Source organism: Rhyacophila brunnea, unplaced genomic scaffold (genome assembly GCF_057557595.1).
Source record: "Rhyacophila brunnea isolate RB1 unplaced genomic scaffold, BYU_Rbru_1.0 scaffold_15, whole genome shotgun sequence".
Lineage (NCBI taxonomy): Eukaryota > Metazoa > Arthropoda > Insecta > Trichoptera > Rhyacophilidae > Rhyacophila > Rhyacophila brunnea.
This window is the reverse complement of record NW_028232806.1, coordinates 11,418,501-11,441,957: the sequence shown is the minus strand read 5'-3', so window position 1 is coordinate 11,441,957 and position 23,457 is coordinate 11,418,501. Positions and strand designations below refer to the sequence as shown.

The window sequence follows — 23,457 nt, the reverse complement described above, 5'->3', positions numbered from 1 at the left end:
ACAGTCGAATGTTACCCTTGATACATATGGATATTTGGATGCGGCGATCGGCGAGCCGGTATAGGAATGACCAATCCCTAGGTGTTTGTATGTGTTCTGGCGTCTTCGACTTGCAGCCCGAGAAGCATGCAATTTGTCGATTGCAACAGTAGATGTTTTTTCAAAGCTGATTTTATTTATGAATGTTTTTGCGGAGCTCCATTTGGCAACGTGTTTTGTGAATAAAGATGACGTTACATCGACGTATTCGACACGTTGCAGACGGCGAGGCGAGTTTAGATATGAGAGCCGGCTAACAGAGCAACACGTTTTTTTAAAACTTTTTTTACTTCCCAGTCCTGTCTGCATTGAAATACATTGATTTCAGTGCTAAACATCCGTCCTTTGAAAAACACGAGTCAGGCTTCGTAGCAATTGTTGCGATATTGTAAGAATTCCATGTAAAATCAAAAAAATATATATTGATATTGCAACCAATTTCTTTGTGTATGTATAATTTAATAAATATTAATTTTAACCATTTTTTTCCTACATTTGTATAATTTGACTAAGCAACTCGCGAACCCCCTAGACAAAACCTGCGAACCACTTTGGGTCTGTGGACCACCGGTTATGGAACACTGCTATAGACAACATCTTATCATAGTGTTATACAATTATAACCATATTGTTGGTTGAAGAATATTTTTTTTACATTTATGTTATTTTTTTAAGTGTAAAGTGAGCCGTTTTTATTATCACGCTGAGTTTTTGTTTTAATACTAGTCTGTAGCATTCTTTATAAGTATCATAGTATTTTTCTGTATCTATTGTACCTATAGGTATCTTTTATGCATCTGACAGTCAGAAACAAAAATTATTTTAATAGCTAATCCGAGTCCAAAATTTTTGGCTTGTAGTAAACAATGTATTTTTATTACTTTCAGGGCCATCACTTTGAAGATGAGGTGTGCATTAAGAGCGTTTTCTTTGTGACATCTCCGCGCGACAGTGAGACCTGCCGTCGCCCGCCAATGCGGTGATCATCCATCATGGTGATGATGGTGAGAACGAGATGTCTTTTCAAGAGGGACACGGCCTGCCTTTCACTCTGCCAAATCTAATTACAACTGTGAGTATTCAAATATATTATTGTTTATTTCAGACAGATTACCATTTGGAAAATAAAATAGGACTCCACTAATGTGGTTATTCGCTCACACATAAAGCCTATGCAGGTGGAGGTTTATTTTTTTATAACGATTGCTTGGTTCACATTAAAGTGGAAAAGGGAAGGATACAGACAGACACATGTCCTGGTATTTAATATGTATTTATAAAAGTAAATACGTTTATGAGATTTTTAGTAGCTAGAGTATCCTCCAGATAACTTTGCCATTGTACATAGTGATAAGGATTTGTGTGTATGTACAACCGTATAATTGTATTAGTAAAGCCAGGCACTTGATTGGCTTACTCACGTACACCGTATAATTGTATTAGTAAATTCCAAGCACTGGATTGGTTTATTCACTTTTTAATTCCAAAAAATCCATTCCAAATGGCAAGGTTAGGTGGCGGCCACTCTACTAATGGATGGATAAAGTACTTGTTTTCAATGTTAATGGAATTTAGCCTTATCACGCCTGTACACGAGAGCATGGATTTACTGGCACCAATAGTGTGTAAATTCAACTATCGCGATAACTGTTTTACATGAAAACTGTTGACTGTCTCGCCAATCTCATTCTTCAAGCGTAAATGAGACTTGAGTTGTTGTCATTTATTGGTGCCATTTGCCTGGTTTTGAAAATTGGTAAACGTCAAAAATACCCTGCAGGTTCACCACTATTGTTATATTGCACAGGTGCAGATATCGCACAAGTTCCAACTGTCATGTGAAAATTAAGAAGCTGCTGATTTTTGATCCATGCATGCAATCTTGCAACTTGCACAATAATACGTGTTTACATGTGCATTTTCTTGTTATGGTCACGATAAATGTATTGTCAGCAGTAAATCCATGCACGTGTAAATGGAGTATTATATCCATAAAACCCAATCTATCATGCTATTGATTCACTCACATCTATGTGGGAGGAAACATATTATGTGAGGTCAACGGCTAACAAACTTGTCCAGATCACAAGTGTTCTTCGAGTTGATGGTGCTATCGAACATTTTTACATAATGGAGGCAGAATTATTTACATGTTCCGTTTTTTTGATAAGGTTGTTGTACCCAGTTCATGAAGTTGCCGAGTCTGTGGTTTTAATTTTAAATGATTGAAAATATGGGTCAAGCTGGTCTGAAATGATTGCATAAGAAATGAATCACCAAATGGCTTCTCAAAATGGAATTGAATCACAATTATTCATGTATTTGGAAATTCCATGGATTCAGCAGAACATGTGCAGATATTGCCGAGATATGTAGATGAATATACAATTACATATATTTCAAACGTATGTTTCATTCGTATCGAAGAGTGAATACAATTTTGGCAGATATAATTCAATTCTAATACTCAACTTACGAAGTATTAATTTTACTATGGTAATCAAACCTGGCACACCAAAAATGTTGCAGAAATGCTATCAAAGTCTTTTAATTTTTAAAATTTCACATGGCTCTTTAAACCTGATTGTTTTAAACCTAGAAGATGCTGAAAGAATCAAATAATTGTTGCAAATTTAATATAAAATCACGCAAATATTGATTGGTTTGTAAAATATATTTAATTCTAACAAAGCAAAACTTCCTTTATTTTAATCGGCGTCCGATTGTACCGGCGGCCAATTAGCGGTGGCCAATCGCCCGCGGCCAGTTTCGCGGCGCCAAATCGTCCCATTCCCCTCATGTTAGAAGTTAAACAATAATGAATAATGTGATAATTTGTATATTTTAATAATTTTGTAGAAGTCCAGTACGGTTTTGGTTGCACCATGGAAAAGGAAAATGGTGAGAACGGCGGTGGGGCTGGGGATGGGGTGGGGGGTGCCGGAGGAAAAGGAGGCGGAGACTCTTCACTGCTTGACGCTGCATCGCTTTTTGGAGGTAAACACTAGCATGCTCTTACTTTTTGAAATATAATGGTAGCCTGTTTACTGATGTCATCAGTATGTTCTGCGATACAATATGTTTAGTCACAACATGGTCATATAATATACGCATAGTAACAACTGTATTCAGAGGGCCTCACAGTCAAGTCAGACAATCTTAAAAACAACTTGCTTTTTCCTCTACCACTTGTGATGTTTCCACAACCCTGTATGGGGTCGCATACTATTGTGTAATGAACATTAGTCATCCATTAAAATTCTACTGAGAGTGTCCCAGGCGCAACCTCTGGTATGCATTATTGTGCGTGATTCCTATTCCGATTAATTTATTGTAGTCAAGCCTTGATGGAGAAGCGACGTTTGCCGTAGGATGCTGCAAACTTTTTGAGAGCTGAGAAATTTTTATTTGTAGTAGATACTGAGTCACAGTGACTGACCGGTCCAAGGGAGGGTCCGATCGTCTCGAGTAGCCCATAGAAACAATCCCTGAGGATGTGATCAGCGTCCTGCAATACACAATAGAATTATCAGAAGCTGAGGTTGGAGAGAAAAAACCACTATCTATACTATAGCCTTCATATCTTGGCTATGATTTTATAGCGCTGTCTGCAGTGTTACTATATAGCAGGGGTCGGAGGCGTAGATTTATACCTGAAGTGTCAGGGGCGGGGGACCGTAGTTCCACAAATCACCGTTATGACGTCCGTAGCCAAGAAACAATTGTAAGGAGATAGTTAAGAACTGAAAAGTCCAAAATAAAATTGAATTACATATCGACTGTGCTAAGCCAAATAGTTAGTGATATTTCACAAAAGAACAATTTCAATGAAAAAATTATTTGTTTTATCATATATATTTCACTAATATTTAGCTTAGCAGCCATGATATATATGTTTTTTTCCAGCATACTGGGGCCGAGATGCCAACTCTTTACTAGGAGCGGGTGGAGGCTTCCATGGTGGTGCTGCCGGCTTTGGCATGCTTGGTGCCGGGGGAGGGGCAGGAGGCGGCGGCGGCGGAGGAGGGGGCGGTGGAGGTGGGGGAGGTGGCGGCGCCAGCCAAGGAAGATACCCTCCCACCTCCACACTGTCCGTCGCGGCCAGCCAAGCTGCCAGTCTTGGATTGCATCCCGCCGCCAGTGAGTATCCCTTATGTTTTTTTAGTATTCTGTTTTATCGTTCACTACACACTGAGATGAAATTAACTTTTTCATCTTTTGTATGATGTTCGCTAAATCAATCTGTTGTATAGTATGTTGTATTGTTTAGCATGATGGACATTTTTGCTCTTAACACAGACGAGACAATGTACAAATGACATACAAATGTTCATCTAATAAATGAATTTGTCTTGTATTGTTATTTTTACATAATATTGTAGGTCTGGGTCGGAAATCTTTTTGTGCGGCCCTGAAGCTAACAATAGAGTTAACATTGATAAATTGTTTTGAATGTCGTCGTTACCTAACTAAGAAGTCTACACAATATTGGACAATTTAGGAGCATCCACCTAACTTTCATTTGGAAGTTTTGAATCTAAAAAGGGGAATTTCAAGAGATGAGTCCAACTCAGTTCTATAAATCTCTTCCAAACTATGACTATGGTAAACTGAACATAATATGCAGGGGATTTATATATATATTACACCTACAGACCTTTGTGAAAACATGTTTTTAAATATGAAAATGAATCTCGATACAGGTCAGCATTAATTAATAAAGGATCATTTGCAATCAAATTTGATGAATTTCATGAAAAGCGTGTCCATTTTTCTCAATAGTAGAGCTGTATTTCAAATAATTGTAGTCTACTTATTATGTATTGTTATTATATTACATTTCGCTAAGTAATTTGGTGGAAACATATGAATACGTGTATTAATTAAGGCGCTAAGTACCAAAAAGTAGTTTTGCTTGCGGTTACAAAATACTGATTTTTCAAATAAAATTGCATGAAGCAGACATTTTGAAAAATGTGGTTTCACAGTGTGAAGCAATCTTGGCAGTTTCTATAATTTTAAAACTTAAATTTATTTTGTATTTCCACAGAAAATAACTAAGTGTACGGCCTCAGTAGGCGTTGCGTGCAGCGCAGCGTGCGGCGTTCTCTGATCTGTCCTTAGTGCACAGTGAGCTTTTGGAGCGTTTAGCCAAAGTGAAAATTGTAATAACTCTGTCTCTCTCGCCACGGAAGTGTATTGAATGTGTTTTTGGGAGTTTATATGCAAAGAGGTGTATATTAAGTAAAGCGATAGAAACGAACGTGGAACATGCTTGTCTAATAATAATAGCTACATGCATTTTACGTAATGTTATAAGAGATCTCGAAGGCAATTTTGATCATCATCCACAATAGATTTCTTAGATTTCTCTACTTAAGAACATACGGGTTCTTTCCTTGTGATAATGATAATAAAGTGAATTTCCCGACTCGTTTTCTTCTGGGTATGCTATCAATGCAATCCCTGTCCACTAGAAAAGTGATTGCTCTTTTAAAGCATTTCTTTTTACTTCTTCGTGGGTTCATTTACAATCCGTAATACTGGCAAATATTAATTTTCATGTTCCCACCAATATCACTCGTAACTCTACGGTTTTCATGATACCTCGTCGCAGGACAGATGTTATGTTTCATGATGCTGTGTATCGTGCGATTAACTTATTTGATGGTACCATAAAGGTTGATTTATTTTTATCAACTATATAATGTTAGTAGACGTGCTAAATATGTTAAATTTATAATTGTATATATCATGTTTCTTTAATGTTTACATAAACACATGCTGTCTTTTCTATTTTCTTGTTATAGTATTTGTTATTTGTAATTAAGACATTTTTATAATTTTGTATTTAATATGTATTATGGCGCATTGGCTAATCGCTGTAATGCCGTAATACTCTTTTTCTAAATAAATAAAATAAATAATTAAATACATAAATCAAATCATCACATTATAAATAATATTGCTACAGAATCAACTACGAATAAATTCTCAGGTAATAGACGAAACAACAGTTCCTCCGTCACAGCGCGAGATGTAAGAAACCAATTTTCAAACTATTTTTTGGAAAACAGAATAACTCCGGCCTGAATAAATTTGTAATGAAATACTTAATAATACAACGAACTTTATACTAAAAAATAAAAACATTATCTTCCTTCAATTCCGACTTTTACTGCTAATTCCCTCCACCGAATAACGAAAACAATTTGCGCGCTGAACTAAACGCTGCTAAATTTCAAACTGGTTTGTCATGAGCGCGCGCGCTCGTCAGCGCGCTGTAACAAACACAAACACCCCTGCTGTTTTTCATAGCCAGTAAGGCCACCTGCATTGCGTAACACGTGTTTGTCCTCCACGCTGCACGCTGCGCTCTGCACAATGCTCGTCACTGAGGCCACACACTAAGAGCGGAATGCAGAAACATTTGTCATAACTAAAACTTCCTTAGCAGAAAACACTGCAGAAACATTGTCCTTAGTTAAGATCATTTCTATTGAAAATAATACCATATTTAAAAATTCTCGTTAGGTAAATTAGGTAAATTATTTTATAATTGTTAAACGATGACAAAAATATGACAACTTTATTTTATAAATGCAATAACTATGAATACATATTAATATTTAATTATAATACTCTTATGTTTCCGTTATAAGTCATTATACGTGATTCCACAGGCACCGCAAGATATTTTTTTAACATGGTAACACTAGACTCAAGTGTCATTCTTCACCTGGCATTTTGTATTTCTGCGGGTTGGCGTATAAAAGTAAAATAATATTCTGCAAGTACATGCTAAAACGAATTAACACTATCAATATCCATATTGAGATACATTGTTAAATGAATTTGAATGTATGGACTGTGTTATAGACATGCGAATTTATTTTGACAGCAGCTGTCAGTGGTAAATGGTAATACAGAAGGGGGCGTGTTCATAACAAAAGTAGTCTATGGTTAAGGATTCCTTAACTCTATACTCAGGATTGTCTATAGTTAAGTCATGCTTTTCGGCGACTTATCCTTAGGAACGAAATCTTAGATTATGCATGCTGCTCTAAAATTGAGATTTCCGATCACGGTCTAAGTACCATGCTAAGAATTTTAATGTAAGGTCCAAATCTTAGATTATGCATGCTGCTCTAAAATTGAGATTTCCGATCACGGTCTAAGTACCATGCTAAGAATTTTAATGTAAGGTCCAAGTACCAACTTAGGGATGCTGGCACATTTCCTCTGACTTGACTTGGGACAAATGTCCCTCTGAGGCGGACGAAACCGGTCTTAATTTATTGATTAAAAGTGGAATAAGTACTACAAAAAAAATTGCGTTTTATTAAATTAAACAACAATACAATGCAGTTCCACCATGAATTGACAGTTAACAAAATAAAAGAAATTTGCAATAGAGATGGGCACAATTTTATAAATTACAAAATAAGGTTTTTTGAGACTTGTTTTTAATAATTCAAATATGTACCTAATACAATCATTGAGAAAACAAAATGTTCTGATTAAATTTCTTTTTAAGTAATTAAAATATTTTTTCACACAATGTAAGCTTCAAACAAAATGTCTTGCGAACATTTACCATTGAAGGATTTTCACTGTCGTATTGGACCTATTTTACCTAATTTTGTGATAAAAATCATAAAAGTCATAGTGTCAACACACCGTCGTCGGCCATTTTATATAGAATACCGTTGACCGCTGCAGTGCTACTTACACCATTATAAATAAAATACACCGACGGACTTAAGACATCGCCCGATTTAAATATTTTACTGTATTTTTTTGACTTGCTTGAGGCACTTAGACCATTGTTGAGGTTATTGGCATTGGTACGTAGAACATTTTTCTATAAAAATGTCACTTTTCAATATTTTGGTACTTAGCGCCAGTGATGCCAACCGTATTATAATTATAGTACAATACTATAATTTTAATTCCGCGAAAAATGTAAAATACTATAATTTTACGCCAAATATACCAAAATACTATAATTTAAAAGGATTCAAGACGAAAAATGTTCCTGTACTATATATTTTTGAAATACTATAATTTTTAAGCCTTTGTACTATAATCAGCATTGCAAAAGATGGCAACACTGCTTAGCGCCTTAATTAATACACGTATTCATATTTTTCTTGTTATTTGAGTAGGCCTACCGCATACATCAATATCCTTGAGTTTGCTTTTCGCTCTCAGAGCCTAAAACATTTAAAATTTTACCGTTTACAAAAAAAGTTTGCTGACCCCTGTTACATATAATGAAATTAGCAGTGGAAGACTGGACCGGTGTAGGAAAAAGAATGATATAACTGAATATTATTATTTTGTCTTTGATTCCGGCAATACTTGCCATGTACGTCTAATGTCCTCTTTGATTCATTTGACTGACATTGCGGGCTTCGATTTGGGGAGAATACTTTGGCAAAAGACATCAGATATTTAAATTCTATGTGATTTTGTGTTGTGCAGGCGCCGCATGGTGGTCGATGGCCTCTCACCTGGCGGCGCAAGACTACCTGGCCCGCCTGCAAGCGTCAGGTTTGGGAGGCTTTGCGGGAGCTGCGGATCCTTATGGGGCTGCTTTGGGTGCCCTCACCGGAGGCGGTGGCCATGCCTCGGCTTCCGCCAATCGCCACGGTCCGCAGAGGGGGCGCCAGCAGAGTCTTGGCCAAGGTCAGCAGAGCGGAGGGGGAAGGGGTCGCCAGTCCAAGGACAAGGGGCAGGGACAGGGGCAGCAGATGCCTTCGCAGGGCTCGCAGTCCAGCGGTCAGTCACCGCAGCAAAGCATGCGTGAGTATTGCTTACCACTTTTTGTATTTATTTCTTATGTTTGCATTTTTCTCTATAATTGGTGGAAGAGTGCTTCACTTTTCTTGTTTTGTTCACTCCAGCAAGTTCAGTTTCGTAGAAAGAAGAAGAAAGTATGTAAAATATACGAGGTTTTTATTTCCAAATACAAATGTCCACAATTCAATATTTTTTGGTAAACAATGTTTTTGTGTTGAAAGCTTGCTTAAATGATTGGTTTTAACATTGGTTTCAAAGTCAGTTAGTTATCTCTTTATTCTGGCATTTTCAGGTAATCGAAAATAATGACGCACATCTAGGACTGCAAATAGAATATTTTCTTTTTGCAAACATAATTAGTAAACAATTATTAGGGAAAATGGATAGCAAAATGAAACGTACATTGGTTTTAATCACAGAACAGATAATAAATAGGATACCAATAGGCTATTATTCAATACGCCGCCGCATGGTGAAGCAGGCTTTTGAATGTGTGAGTGTCCTACGAAAATGAAGCACGCATTATGCATGTGCAATAGTGTGTGTAATACACCAACATTAAATGAGCGTAAATGCATAAACCGAGAGCAGTTTTTAGTACTCGACGTTAAACGTATTCTAGACACGTGTGTAAGTTTAACCCGGATTCATCCTTACTTGAGTCGGTTACCTGCTATCGCCTTACCTGTTGTGTATTTCAGTTCTCATTATTTCTGAGTTCCCTGGTTTTAATATATTTTCTCAATGTTACATTCTTAAATCTTGCAAATTATTCGTTGAATAAAAAAAGTAATTATTTAAAAAACATATTCCACTTGTGTCTATCAATTTATATGCTGCTTATCTATATATTTCCACTTGCTATAATGATTCAAATTATCCTCAACCTCCATCATGAAACTAACGTTGAAATCTTCGTTGTCGTGTTCAACTCAGTTGTGTTGTTTTGATCTGCAAATAAGCAGTGCTATTTATTATTGCTAATAGAAATATGTTTGAAACAACAGGTTCCTCATATGGCCTACCGAAGACGTCTTCCCCGTCTATGTCATCCTCATCATCGGCATCGGCGAGCGTGTCGAGTATGTCGGGGCTGCTGGGACTCAACAGTCTGGCGGGTTCCCGCGCAATGACGCACCCCACCCAGTCGCATCACCCCTCCTCCCACTCCGGCAAGCATTCAAGTGCGTCACAGCAACGCGGTGATTTTAATACACTTTCTTATGCAACATTATTAGGTAATGTAATAAATATGCTGTATGTTTTTTAACAAGAAGTTTTTTTTAATACATCTTGCGTTTCGTTTCCTATTGTGATATCATAATTTATTGTTGAGATAATATACTAATTGTCGGTCTCAATGAAAGAAATGTTTTCCTTATCTAGACTGCGGAATGCATTTACGTTTTGAATGACAAATGCTGCCAGTAAGGCTTTCTAATTAAAAATTTTAGCAGACGGGTAATACGTGGGTATAAATGTAATTCTTTTGAATGTGTCTATTGCGGGTTACATGTAAATTATACGTAGGTATAACATTTCACCGTGGCACAGTTCGTTTTGAACTTTCTTATCGGGAAGCAATGACCGTATACTATACGGTTTCCAATTTTATTAGATTCAATATGAACATTAATTCAATTTTCATAGCTGATTTTGGCAAAATTCATGAATTCAAGAATGAAAACTTAACCTAACCTAAAAAATAATCCAGTATATCGGCTATTTTTAAAATTTGTTTGCTGCTGGCTTCCTGTAAAGTGTAAACCGACAAGAACCGTGTTTTATCTAGACATGAATTTTATGTCAGTACTATGCGACCCAAAGAGGTTGGACGGTCTTAAATATACGGCCATATATTTCAGATACAACATTTCACGGTGAAGTGTGATACGGCAAACTGCATACATACAAGTTTTCGGACACGATCTATTGCATAAGCAATCCATTAATATTCTTCAAATATCCGAGCCGGTAAAGGCAGTACGCGGAAACAACAACAAAATTGCAGTCCCGCCCACACACATACACACGATTTAATCCATAGAGTCAAAAAGTCAACAGTGAAAAGTATTCAAACCAATTAAATGTTTTAGACGAAGAAACAATGATTTTGTATTGACTTAAGAAGCATGAGGAATAAGCGGAAATATTGGATACATCCGATATACTGATGCAGTGCGTCAATCGTTTGAAGGATATTTGCGTTGTAAGAATGATGGCTGTTGATTGTCATTTTCGTGCTTTGTGTTATTTGACAAGCCGATGCGACAGTCCTTAAAGTATGCTAAAAACAACACGGATGTTATGAATGGTATAAATTTGTGACTTTGAATAACCGTCTTCAGCAACATTTAGGGCATTTAAGCTGAGAATCTTCAAAACCCGGCTGCAAGTGTGAAGGGCTGTTTTTAAAATAATTGATGTTTTTTTACATTAAGTTGCATATTGTGTTTTGTGAATCAATAAATAACTTGGAAGATAATTAGAATTTCTTGATACGATGCATCATCATTCATTCAAATCATTAAAAATTTTTGAAAATACTAGTTACAATCTACTATATTTCTTGATAATGGCCCAATTTATTCTACATTATTTTATAGTCTGTCGCCTGTTAATCGTTATTATAACTAGATAGAGAAAAATATGAACAATAAAAAATCTCTTTATTATATACTTTCTTGAAAAATTCAGTTTTCTTGGTGGTACCTCCACACCTCGATTTAATGATAGCCATCAATAGTCCTCAAATTCGCTGATACTCAGTAATATGTTTCCTTTTAAATAATGTGAGCCGTATTTCTTGCCAGGAAAATCTTCATCTTCAGCAGCTGCGAAAGCCTCTGCCCTGAGCGGGGCGTATCTGGCGCAGGGCGGCGCCAACTCCTCCAAGGGAGTGATCCCATCTTCGTCAGCTTCCTCCATGCCTCAATCGTCCTCCATTTCGGGGGCAAACTCTTCCCTCAAGGACAAAGATCTTGCCATGCTCCGAGGGGACCTCATTATGGCGCAGGCTGCCATGGCTCAAAACGCTTATCAGGCGGCTGTCGCTGCCGCCACTGGCAAAGGAGGGAAGGTAATGAATTTTTATACACCGCTACCGGATTTTATCTGATAGTCAGATTGATAAGTTGATTCGTGCCTTTGATACAAATGTTAAATCATATTTACTATATTCGAATCGACATTGTGTAATTTGTCAATGTTCTCGTGACGTAATTATATTAAATTTGTTGCAGAACTCATCATCATTATTCAATAACCCGTTTGGTCTGCCATCTATGGGCGGATCGGACAAAGATCGTCACCCCGGTCTGGATTCCATAGCTAATCTTCCTCACACCATACTAAGGTTTGTTATAAACTCTTATGTCTAAATCTAACGTCTTGTAACTGACCTATAAATGACTATTCACTTTAGTTACGGGACATTTTGCTAATTGCTTTTCAAATACGAATAACACGTTAATTACAAAATCAATTAAAAGTCCCCATAGTCACTGTGTTTGTTTCCACAATCAATAAAATGATGGGAACTAGCTAATAATTTCTTGAGGTTTGGATGCATAGAATGTCAATGTTACATCAAATCGCAAAACGACCAAAGCAAAATAGAATGACAGATGCGAAAATCTTAATTAACAAGACTAAGCTCTAAGACTCAAAATTGTTGGTATTTTTTAAATTCTGTTTTCCCAGTATTTATAAAATATTTTTAAATTCTGCTCAATATAAATTATTGGGCAATATAAACAATGAATAGACAATTGAATTGTTGCTTATCAGGCGGCTATATCTAGTTCATCATTTGTATATTATGTTATTATTGGATATAATAGATGTCAATGTCAACAGACATCTTTAATACTGCTTGTCTTTCGTGTTTGCATAGATAATTGTTTCTCAAAATAATTTTCCTTTGTCGGAAACAAGTAAACAACATTAATCACTGTATTTAGTTGATTTCTGGTTAAAATACGCAATTACATTTGACAACACTGTCAGATTTGTTTCACTTTTTGCTGTTAGTGGTGCTACCTGCAAATGCTACTCGTCACGCGTTATACGCAACCTGCGCTCACTCTTACATTAAACACTAAACATCATTTCGTCACCGTTCAGGCAAAAGTCACCAACCCTAAAAACATAGTTTTGAGATATCGCAATTTGAAAGTTTGAAAATGCAGGAAAAATCAGATTTTAATGTTTTTAAGGTTTTATCTACATTAAATTTTTTCTCATGTCTTCTTAATAATTTCTTTAAGGTACTTTCACTTTTTGATGCTAATTAAAACATATGGAAGGTTTTGAAGGAGGCAAGGTAGCTCAATTATGGTTTGGTGACTTTTGCTTGTTAATAATCTGAACAATGTTAGCCAAAAGAAGTATCAGTAAAACTCACCATCCATAGTATAGTGACTTTTGCTTGTATATTTATAACGAATATTGTATCATTGTATATATAATGACTTTTGCTTGTTAAGATTTTATCGAAAGTCATTTAGTGAAAAACAAATAATTCGGATTTAAGCAAAATTTTACTAACTAATATACCATGGTGAGTTTTGCATCTTAAAGAACATAATTTTACGCTTCGGGTGACATACTCAACTCAAAACTGCCATTTTCAGGGTTGGTGACTTTTGCCTGAACGGTGACGATTTATCTAAAAAACGGCTGATTAGTGACTTTCTTATGCATCTGGGCTTAAGTGCCAAAGCCCACTATGAGTGGCGGTGCAATGCACACACGGCACGGTGTGCCTAATTGATGTTTACTCTGGGCACAACAGTGCTGTGCACAAAATAAGTGTGGATCACGTCACCACTCCCAGTGGGCTTTGGCCCTAAGACTTTCAACTACTATTACATATTCTATGTCACTATCAATCTCTATGTAATATAATTTCTCTTTCTGTCTTCAAACTATTTTTTATTATCTCTTTCCTTCTGACTTAATTATTATACTAACAACTTTTCTGGTTTCTGCTAACACCATGTTTTTTTTTTGTTTCTCGCAATCAGTGCTGCACTGGAAGGAAGGTAGGAACAAAATTTGACTTTAATTCTCAAGAAATAGTTTAAAAGTAAAAATGGATTATCGGAGAAAATATATTTTTTTGTTTGATTAATTAATAGGGAGTATATTTTTTTGCAGTGATGGGGCATCGATACTGGGCGGGGTTCGTCTCCCGCCGGACACGGAGATCATCAAATACACCTCGTCCATCGTGGGGCCAAAGGTGAGAAAGGTTCGATATCACTTTTCATTACTATTTGCTTGCCAGAAAAACAAAAAAATAAATACTATACCTAACTCTGTTGTGAACCAGTGGGTGGCAGTAGTGCATTCCAAATGTTAGTGTTTCATTCACAACAGAAATAATGACATTGGAGTGTTGCATGTTTTTGCCAAGATAATAATAATGTGTGGTTTAGTTTGTCTTTTTAATTGTAGATACATATAACCTTATTAGTTATTTTTTTATTTGGATGAATAACACATGTCTTGCTTAGTCTTTTTTCCTGTTTCTATCTTTGTTTTCTACAGTGCACTTACACCTCATTATAGCCTTACCATTATATCTTGGTTACAGACGTCATAACGGTGATCTGGGGAACTGCGAACCCGCCCCCGCACTTTTAGGTATAAATTTATACCCACGACCCCGGCTATAGTTCGTGACACCACATACAGCGCTATAAAATCGTAGTCAACATATAATGGTGTTTGAATATATGGCTTTTCGTTACAGCCTTTTTTAATTTAGTGCAATTTTTTATGGTCAACAAAAATATTTTTCGACATCGGGAAATAATATTATGCCTATAGGCATATATTTGGGCAAATAAACTGTTGGAGATGGAAATATTTAGAAATTAGATCAATGCAGAATAATAACGAGTCATGAACACTTGGGACAAGAACTACTTGGCTGTCAATAAATACCAAATGATTTGATAAAAGCATTTTCTAATTTCGAACAAAGAAAAATCATCCTACATACTTGAAATTGATGCCGACTAAAAACACATCTATTTTTATAATGGAAATGCGATTTTGAAATAAACAAAAATGCAATTTTAACTATGTAAAAACTTCTGGATTTTCCATTATGTTTTCTAAAATTGGACACTAACCTATGGAAATTACATATTATATGGGTTTATATGCAAATAATTTATTTTGCTTTACAGCATTTTGCTTTATGATCAATTTTCCATGAACATATCTTGGTTGTAAAGTGAGGTATTAGTGTAATATGTAATGCATGCCGTAAAAGAAATTAAGAGTATTTTCTTATTATTCGATTGTCTGAATTCTTTCAGTATCTTATCCCTACTTCAATATCTATTTTTATAGTATCTGGTTAAGCTATCCATGAGTGCTCTTTCAAAAATCATTTTAATTAAAATCTTCTTCGATGGCGCTGCAGCTCAAGTCGAGCCCTGGCCTCCTCCACCGCCGTCCTCCAGCCGGAACGGTCCTCCGCACGTCTTTTCCTTTTTTCCTGTTTTTATTAAAAATAGTAAAATATATTACACACGGTTGAGGTTTTATTAACATACTTTTTTATGAGGAATGATTGTTAAATTTGTCCAACCCATTGGATCCTTGCACTGGATCAAACACTTGACATGAATATTTTGCCAGGTGCGAAATTGATTCCGCGATCTACGGCTTCAGGGACAGCCGCTTTACCAACTTGGCTACCGTAATAATCAGAAAATGTTTGAAATACAGACAGTTAAAGCATGCATACTCATTCATAATATGTTGTTAATTAATTTGTAGTTTAGATGAATAATTGCTTGCTTTTTTCTTGTCTTTGTTTTGCTAATTAAATTAAAATTTATAAATGTCTTTCATTGCTTGCAAATTCTAATTTCTATGCAAATTTGGGTATGTTTTTTCATTTAGATTCATTGAGGTTATAATTATAAATATACCGGTTATATATTTATAAATTGTGTAACCATTTAGTTATAATACATTTTTCATGTTTTCAAATCTGTCAAATAAATTTTGTTATGTACCAGATTCTTATAAGTGAAGTGACAGTAGGCTTATCCAAAAGGCTCTATTACAGTAAACTTATTGAGATGAAATATATTATTAATCTTACAGTCATATGTATTGCATTAATTAATTACCATACATATGTACATATTTGTTTTACCCTTTGATTTATAAAAATATAAATTGTTATCAATTTTAATGGTAATAAGGCAGAGCTTTTTGTAGTTATGCATCCTTTTGCTTTTAACGCCTCTTGTTGTCTCATTTATTTGTGATTTATGCAGGTGCCGGGAACGACGAATCGTGGCCGAAAGAAAACCATTTCTCTGGACCCGCCCCACGTCTCCGTCCTGCCCGCTCTCTCCACCACCGGGCTGCTCGTCGAGAGAGGGGGCCCGCCCAAGAGACCTAAACTTGTAAGTTGATTACTTAGCGCATCAGGAATTTTTATTGGTTGAAATTGTAATAATTTTCTTCTATATGTCTTTAATGTTCTCGTTATTTGTATGCTATGCAATTCGCCATTACAATCTGTGTGAAATTGGGTGTATGCATAATTCAGGGACCGAAGGTCAGTATAAGTGATATAAAAGTAAAAAAACTACATCACTACATAAGTACATAATTTATACATAAAAAAATGATTTACACAATATTTAAGTGTTTTGTTGGACCGCAACTACATGAACTTCTGTGTATAAAATGTTTTAAATTAATAACAATATATCTAATTTGAATGTTTTTGTCTAACTTTTACTCCTTCCAACGTCAGAAACACTTATAACCATTTAGCAATAATGGGATCATTTTGATGTTATAATTTAGGATTCGGAGTACGGTCACTTACCGATGGCTCACCAGAATTCCTCAGCGGCAGGTTCCGGCGGCGGAGGCAACTCAGACCGAGTGGAAGTTATCAAACTGCCCTCCAGTCAAACGCCCGCTCACAACTCTCTCCCCTTCAGCATTCCCGGGTACACTGGTCAGTATATGCATCCATTATTCTTAGATCTTCAAATACAATTTTTCTTCATTAAAGATAAAATAGACTGATTGGTGTTTTATTTTTTAAATTCTTCCAGGTTTATCAAAAGAACTCCTTCAGTCGATTGCGAATCAGAGCGGTCTGAACTTAGCCGCACTAGAAAAGCAATTCGCCGAACAGTTTGGAGCGTCTTCAGGATACTCCAGTCGGACGGGAGGCTTGTCATCCTTCGGCTACGGAGGCACTTCTGCCTCAAGCCAAGGCAATTCCTCAGCTCATCAGGATGTCGGTTAGTTCATTTTTACATCACAATAATGTGTCATTTATGGTAAAAGACATCACCTTCCCCTAAATTAAAGCATAATAAATTACATAAAGATGTATAGGTAACCCATAAATTAAATGATGATTAAGGGTCGAATGCATGAGATTCCCAAAAACCTTATAGGCTATATACTACACGTTTGTATGCATGAGTACAAACGTAATTTGTTGTTTAGTGACGTCATCATGTGTCATGGTGTCCATATAATGGCAATCTTATAAAATTTCATTCCCCGATCAATAATTTTGAAATTGTAAATGTGTCTGAAAGTGTGCGAACGGTACAATATAAATTTAATAATTATAAATGAATAATTGTTATGAACATTAAATAATTTATCAGTTATTTTATCACATTTATTTTATAATTCTACTGTACGAAAGGATAAAGTATTGCCAGTAAACATTTCCATTTGGTGGCAATACTGAATACATACATATTATTATGACTAACTTCACTTCAATTATGAGATGTCAAAACAGAATAAGAATAAATGACAGAAATGCAAATGGATTTAGGTAATAATATGTAATGATCTCTGTATAATATTATCATTTATACCAATCACCGTATGACACTAATGATGTATCCAGTGTATTTGAGAGTTGTGCCTTGTTTATTACAGTTATCTTACAATAATTACCTAGGTAGGTAGGTACTATAATATTTTGAAGAATGCAGAATGCTTCCAATTGCATATTTTAATGCCAGATACAGCAGTAGGTACCTATTTTTGCGGTCGTTTAGCGGAGATATTTTATTGTAATCTTACGTAAATCCATCTTATCTCTCCATGAGAAATATTGCGCTTTGTAAGCGAAATAGGTACAAGGCATTGTATCAGTTACCTATAAAATGACATTTGAAAGTGACAGATGAAGCAGCCATTTTAAATAGCGTGTGATGTCAGATTGCTTACGTCACAAACAGTGCTATACGCTATATGATGGAAAATCGGTTAAATAGCTGATAAAGAATTTGGGAATCTCATACATAAGGCCATAAATGTTTAACTCATTTCTCATAATGCCTAAGGGCCGTATGTATGAGATTCCCAAATTCTTTATAAGCTATTTAACCGATTTTCCATCGAATAGCTTATAACACTGTTTGTGACGTAAGCGATCTGACGTCACGCGCCATTAAAAATGGCTGCCTCAGCTGTCACTTTCAAATGTCATTCCAATTTTGCATTCATTGCAACAAACGTTTGGTTGAGGCCCTTGTTCGTTTTGTAGATTCTGTAAAACATTTGCGAACTTTAAAAACAGTTCCTAGTCGTGCTGTTTACAAAATACGTATAATTTTGATCCCTAGTCTATAATCTAGATAGTAGGTAACTGATAAAATGCCTCGTACCTATTTCGCTTGCAATATTTCTCATGGAGACATAAGATGGACTTACGTAAGATTACGATAAAATATCTCCGCTAAACCACCGCAAAAATATGTACACCTACTGCTGTATCTGGCATTAAAATATACAATTGGAAGCATTCTGCGTTCTTCAAAATATTATGGTACCTACCTACCTAGTTAATTATTGTAAGATAACTGTAATAAACAAGGCACAACTCTCAAATACACTGGAAACATCAATAATGTCATACGGTGATTGGTATAAATGATAATATTATACAGAGATCACTACATATTATTGTCTAAATCATTTGCATTTTCTGTCATTTATTCTTATTCTGTTTTGACATCTCATAATTGAATTGAAGTGAAGTTAGTCATAATAATATTCAATATTGCCACCAAATGTATTCAGTGTTGCCACCAAATGGAAAAGTTTACTGGCAATACAACCTTTCGTACAGTAGAATAATTATAAAATACATGTGATAAAATAGCTGATGAATTATTTAAAGTTCATAATAATTATTCATGTATAATTATTAAATTTATATGGTACCGTTTGCACACTTTCAGACACATTTACAATTTCAAAATTTTGAATTATTTATCGGGGAATGAAATTTTATAATACGAACACCATGACACATGAGATGTCACATTCGTGACGTCACTTAACAGCTAATTACGTTTGTACTCATGCATACAAACGTGCAGTATATAGCCTCTAAGGTTTTTAGGAATCTCATGCATACGACCCTTAAATAATAATGGATGTGTGAATCGATGTCAAGATAACCTTCAATCTCCTTTAAGTTGAATTATTGATAGAGATTGACGGAAGATTCACAAAAAATTAAAATTAGTACTTTCATATTATACAGTCAATTGGTTTAGGTTTAGTTCTAGGTCTGAATGTGCTCCAACAGAAAAAGAAAGTGAAATGGCAATTCTTTCCGATATGATGGAAAACTACACTTACCTTCAAACATTGATATATTATTAATTAAAGGGACAAAGGGTGTAAAACAAAAAAATACCCTCATAAAACTTTTTGTCGGGTGTGCCGAATGGCATAATCTGTTCTAACGCCATTACAATAAAAGTGATATTGCTATAAATTCCCGATGTGTGATATCGCATAATGGATATTGCGTGACGTCTACCTATGCACCTGCGAATGTTGCTATGGGCGAATTTAATAATATCATTGGATGTAGGCAAGTGATTGAAACCTAACTCTGCTTACATTATAAATGGCGTCAATTTACAAATGTGCGTTTATTTCTATACATCACTATTAATTGTCCTGTTCTGCCACTTCTACAGTTGCACCATATTATGGCAAAAACCATTTATAGTTATATTGGTTTTGTTTGCTAGCATTGAAATAAGGATTAGTAGCAAACCAATACCAATACACTTGCTAATCGCCCATGATGCCACTGTAGAATGATTACAGTATATCACGAGGTTTATTGTAAAAATACACAAGATATGTAGTTACAAACATAAAAAATTGTGTAAGCGTTCGTGATGGATGAGTGATAATGTGTTCACTTATGAAGTCGTGGGTCTCGAGCTTAAATTCTGAGTCATGTAAATTTACATGTTCTTCAATGTGTGTTTGGACATAATAATATGTTGAGCAAGTGGCTAACATCCATTTATTATGAAACCTTTTCCTAAGGCGGCCAAGATCCATATTGGATTGTAGAATGAATACGCAGAATGAAATGTAGTAAAAAATTAACTTTACCTACATTGCCATAAGGGTGATTTTTACAGAGATTTTCGCAAATCGCAAATTGTAATCCATTCCAACTGATTTTATTAGTCACGGACAGGTTTTTTTGCTTGCTTATTGACTGTGTGCACAATTGTTGTCCTATCTTATCTTTAAATGATGTTTTTCGTTAGGCCTGAACCTGAGTTCGAAGCCGTCTCAGTCATCATCAGTGTCGGTGCAGCGGGATGAGTCTCCTGCCAGCACGGCCAATGATGAAGATGCCCCGCTGAATCTCTCCCTCAAGCCCAGCGCCTCCACAAGGAATGATCATGGTATGTTTGGATTATTTCTAATCTAAAATCTACCGCAATAAAAACATTTCAGAAAATATGCCATCAAGTGTTGTAAACACTGAAGTTTCATGGGGTTTTCTCTTAATCTGTAATAATTTTATTTATTTTAGACTGGAAGAGTTCTAGTTCGAGCTCCAGCGGTCGGCCGACGTCTCGGGCTCCGGATGAGGCGGCCAGCTCCCTCAGTTCCCTTACCAGCATCACGGCAAGCCTCGGTGCTCCACCTGCCGACAGAGTCTGTGAGTTCTTTCACATAACCATTGTCATTGATCACTTTTATTTATTATAAAAATAATTTTATTTCAAAAACACTCGAAAATTAATTGCTTTTCCTCTTATCCTGGGTTTTGATGATATATGAAATTTAAAAAATTAATATCGTTATTTTATTTTCATCACAGCTCGCCGAAAACCCGGTGCAAAACCCCGACGTGTGATTCAAGATGCTCACTCTCCTCAAAGAAACCCGTGCACGTCCCCTTCCCCCACCCCGCCGTCTCCCTATCACCACTCCATGTCTGGGCTGAACCCTTCCCTAGCGCACGCTTCCGCCTCCCAGCACTACACTTCCCTGCAGGTGCAGCACTCCCACGAGGCGGGGGCCCGCCTGGCTCACCTGTTGGGGCCATTGGCCAGCGACAGTCCGGGGCCCAAGTCTAGTGGCAGCGAAGACAATGATGGTGAGTAGCTGATATGTAACACAAAATTATTTAAATGCATCAGAAACGGCGACATGTAGCTTTAAATGCAATATCTTGGTCAATACACAGTCTATGTATGTAAATCTACATTTTGGAGTCAGGGAAGACAAATAGACAATTTTAAATGAATCAGATAATTTATTTATTCACAAAATGAAATTTTATTCCTGTACCTGTGTACAATTAAAAAAATGATTCACACCGAGTTACGCTTCTAATGATTATTATGACCACTGTATAATATATTATAATGCAACGGTTTTGATGGGAATTAACATTTAACTATATTTCAGCTGGTCCTTGGCACTCTGGTAAAGAAGGCAGACCTCGTAATCTGGGAAGAGGGGTTTCTAAGCCGAAAAAGAACACCGTGGCTTCTCTCCTCGCACAGTCCAGAGCACTGGGCATACGACCGGCTCTAGCTCATCAATATCTACAGGAGGCTGCCGATCTTGTGAGTATTATTACCTAGAACTGCATCTTCTAGTCTTAAATATTATTCATCATTCTTTTATACAGAATATTCTATTTGGTTTTGTTTTAAAAGCAAATGATTATTCCAATTGTTAATTTCAATGCACCACATTATAACAAAAATTATATTTTTTACTTTATAGTTAAACCCGGAAATGCAAGAACGCTTAAAAGCAGCAATGGCAGCGGACCAGGCAGGTTTGGAACTCTCCGGGTCAGATTCTGATGACGGAGGCGTAGGTGACATGTCAGTGGGAGGATTGGATTCCTGCCCTTCTGATTCTGACGCTTCGGATGCCCTCGTAGGCGGAAGCCGGGCGTCGTCCGGGTCACGGAAGAGGTCCGCACAGAGGAATGATGAAGCTAGACTGAGGCCTCCTCTGGCCATGGGTAAGAAAGTACTCACTCAACTTATTTGTTTCCTACTGCTTTCATATTATTTTGGCCAGTAAAGGAAGGAATTTGGCCCCATAAACAAAGTGAAAAGCTGAAATTCAACTCAATTGTAGATCTCGCTTGTGAATCGAGAATGTATGGTGTCACATGGTTTGCGGGGTGAACCCACTCCAAAAATTATGTAATAATGGATTGTTAAATATCAGTGTTCAACTTTTTATTGTGTTTTTTTTATCAATTTTGGATCTTCCTTTACTGGCCTATTATAAAAAAAAATTTCTGAGATGTCTCTATAAATATTACTGATAGCAAAAAGGCAATTGGTAAAGTCTGCCAACATCTGAAGTATGATTGATTTTTATTAAATAAAATCAAGTTTTCAAAACACAACCTTATCAAGGGATTGATAATATGTTAGAATATAGGGAGATGTTAAACTAAGAACATGTAACCATTGCTCATTGAATTAATGTCTACGATTATGAACATAATAAAATTATAATATGTTGACCTGTCAAGTGTCGACTTAACATAATAAGAGGTTGACACTTTTATTTAATTCAGGATTTATCAATATTCGCCCGTTTCAGTCAATTCTTTGCTGTAATTGGCCACGCTTAACGTTTTGTAATATTAATTTTCAGGATGGAAACGAGAGACACTAATGAAAGGACTTTCGAGGAGCGGGGGAATAAAAGGAGATGTGATCTACTACCCGCCCGAACCTCACTCATCCATCAAATTGAAAACTGCACAAGATCTCTCTACCGTAAGTTTCTTTGTTGCAGTTACCATTGACATTATTTTCTGTGAGTCATCTCAGTTGAATCCCATGTCACCCGCTACAACTTCTTTCGGTCAACATAGTTGGCTCAACATTTACCCAACACATATCGTCGGTGTTTTGTAAAAAGGGCGAATTAACCAAAATGCTATTTTACAGGAGGATTTTTAACTTTTGACATTTATTTGTTTATGACCTGTGGATGATTATGACTTAAAAAGAATACTGTCATTATAATAGGCATTATTATATAATATTTTAAAAGGCCTAATATGTTACATTCGCTTTTTATTCGTAATTTTAATTAATTTAATTTTAGTCGATTATCGTTTTTAAGTACTTTCCTGTGGAGATACAAATTCGCCGTTTTTACACAACAAAGCTAGGGGGGTACATATTGTATTTGCATTAAAATCTCGATTTCGCCAAAATGGTTGATTCGCCCTTTTTACAAAACACCGACGATATTTTCATCACTTATAAA

The 23,457-nt window shown here is 36.0% G+C and overlaps 1 protein-coding gene across 8 annotated transcripts in view; it reads left to right on the top strand.

Moving 5' to 3' along the window:
- The first annotated feature begins 974 nt into the window (after positions 1-974).
- LOC147074913 (uncharacterized) overlaps positions 975-23,457 on the top strand; it is a 69,893-nt gene continuing 47,410 nt past the window's right edge. For 5 of the 8 annotated variants that reach the window (XM_085942933.1, XM_085942932.1, XM_085942934.1 and 2 more), the window contains exons 1-18: positions 975-1,111; positions 2,899-3,036; positions 3,946-4,179; positions 8,527-8,847; positions 9,852-10,046; positions 11,658-11,923; positions 12,087-12,199; positions 13,872-13,889; positions 14,005-14,098; positions 16,152-16,283; positions 16,693-16,849; positions 16,950-17,141; positions 20,457-20,597; positions 20,729-20,857; positions 21,020-21,298; positions 21,613-21,773; positions 21,937-22,183; positions 22,834-22,958. In XM_085942933.1, coding sequence (XP_085799059.1) covers positions 2,925-3,036; positions 3,946-4,179; positions 8,527-8,847; positions 9,852-10,046; positions 11,658-11,923; positions 12,087-12,199; positions 13,872-13,889; positions 14,005-14,098; positions 16,152-16,283; positions 16,693-16,849; positions 16,950-17,141; positions 20,457-20,597; positions 20,729-20,857; positions 21,020-21,298; positions 21,613-21,773; positions 21,937-22,183; positions 22,834-22,958 — 2,916 coding nt within the window. In that variant the 5' untranslated portion in view covers positions 975-1,111; positions 2,899-2,924. The remainder of the gene's footprint in view (positions 1,112-2,898; positions 3,037-3,945; positions 4,180-8,526; positions 8,848-9,851; positions 10,047-11,657; positions 11,924-12,086; positions 12,200-13,871; positions 13,890-14,004; positions 14,099-16,151; positions 16,284-16,692; positions 16,850-16,949; positions 17,142-20,456; positions 20,598-20,728; positions 20,858-21,019; positions 21,299-21,612; positions 21,774-21,936; positions 22,184-22,833; positions 22,959-23,457) is intronic. The other 3 variants (XM_085942937.1, XM_085942936.1, XM_085942935.1) reach the window with 2 other exon arrangements.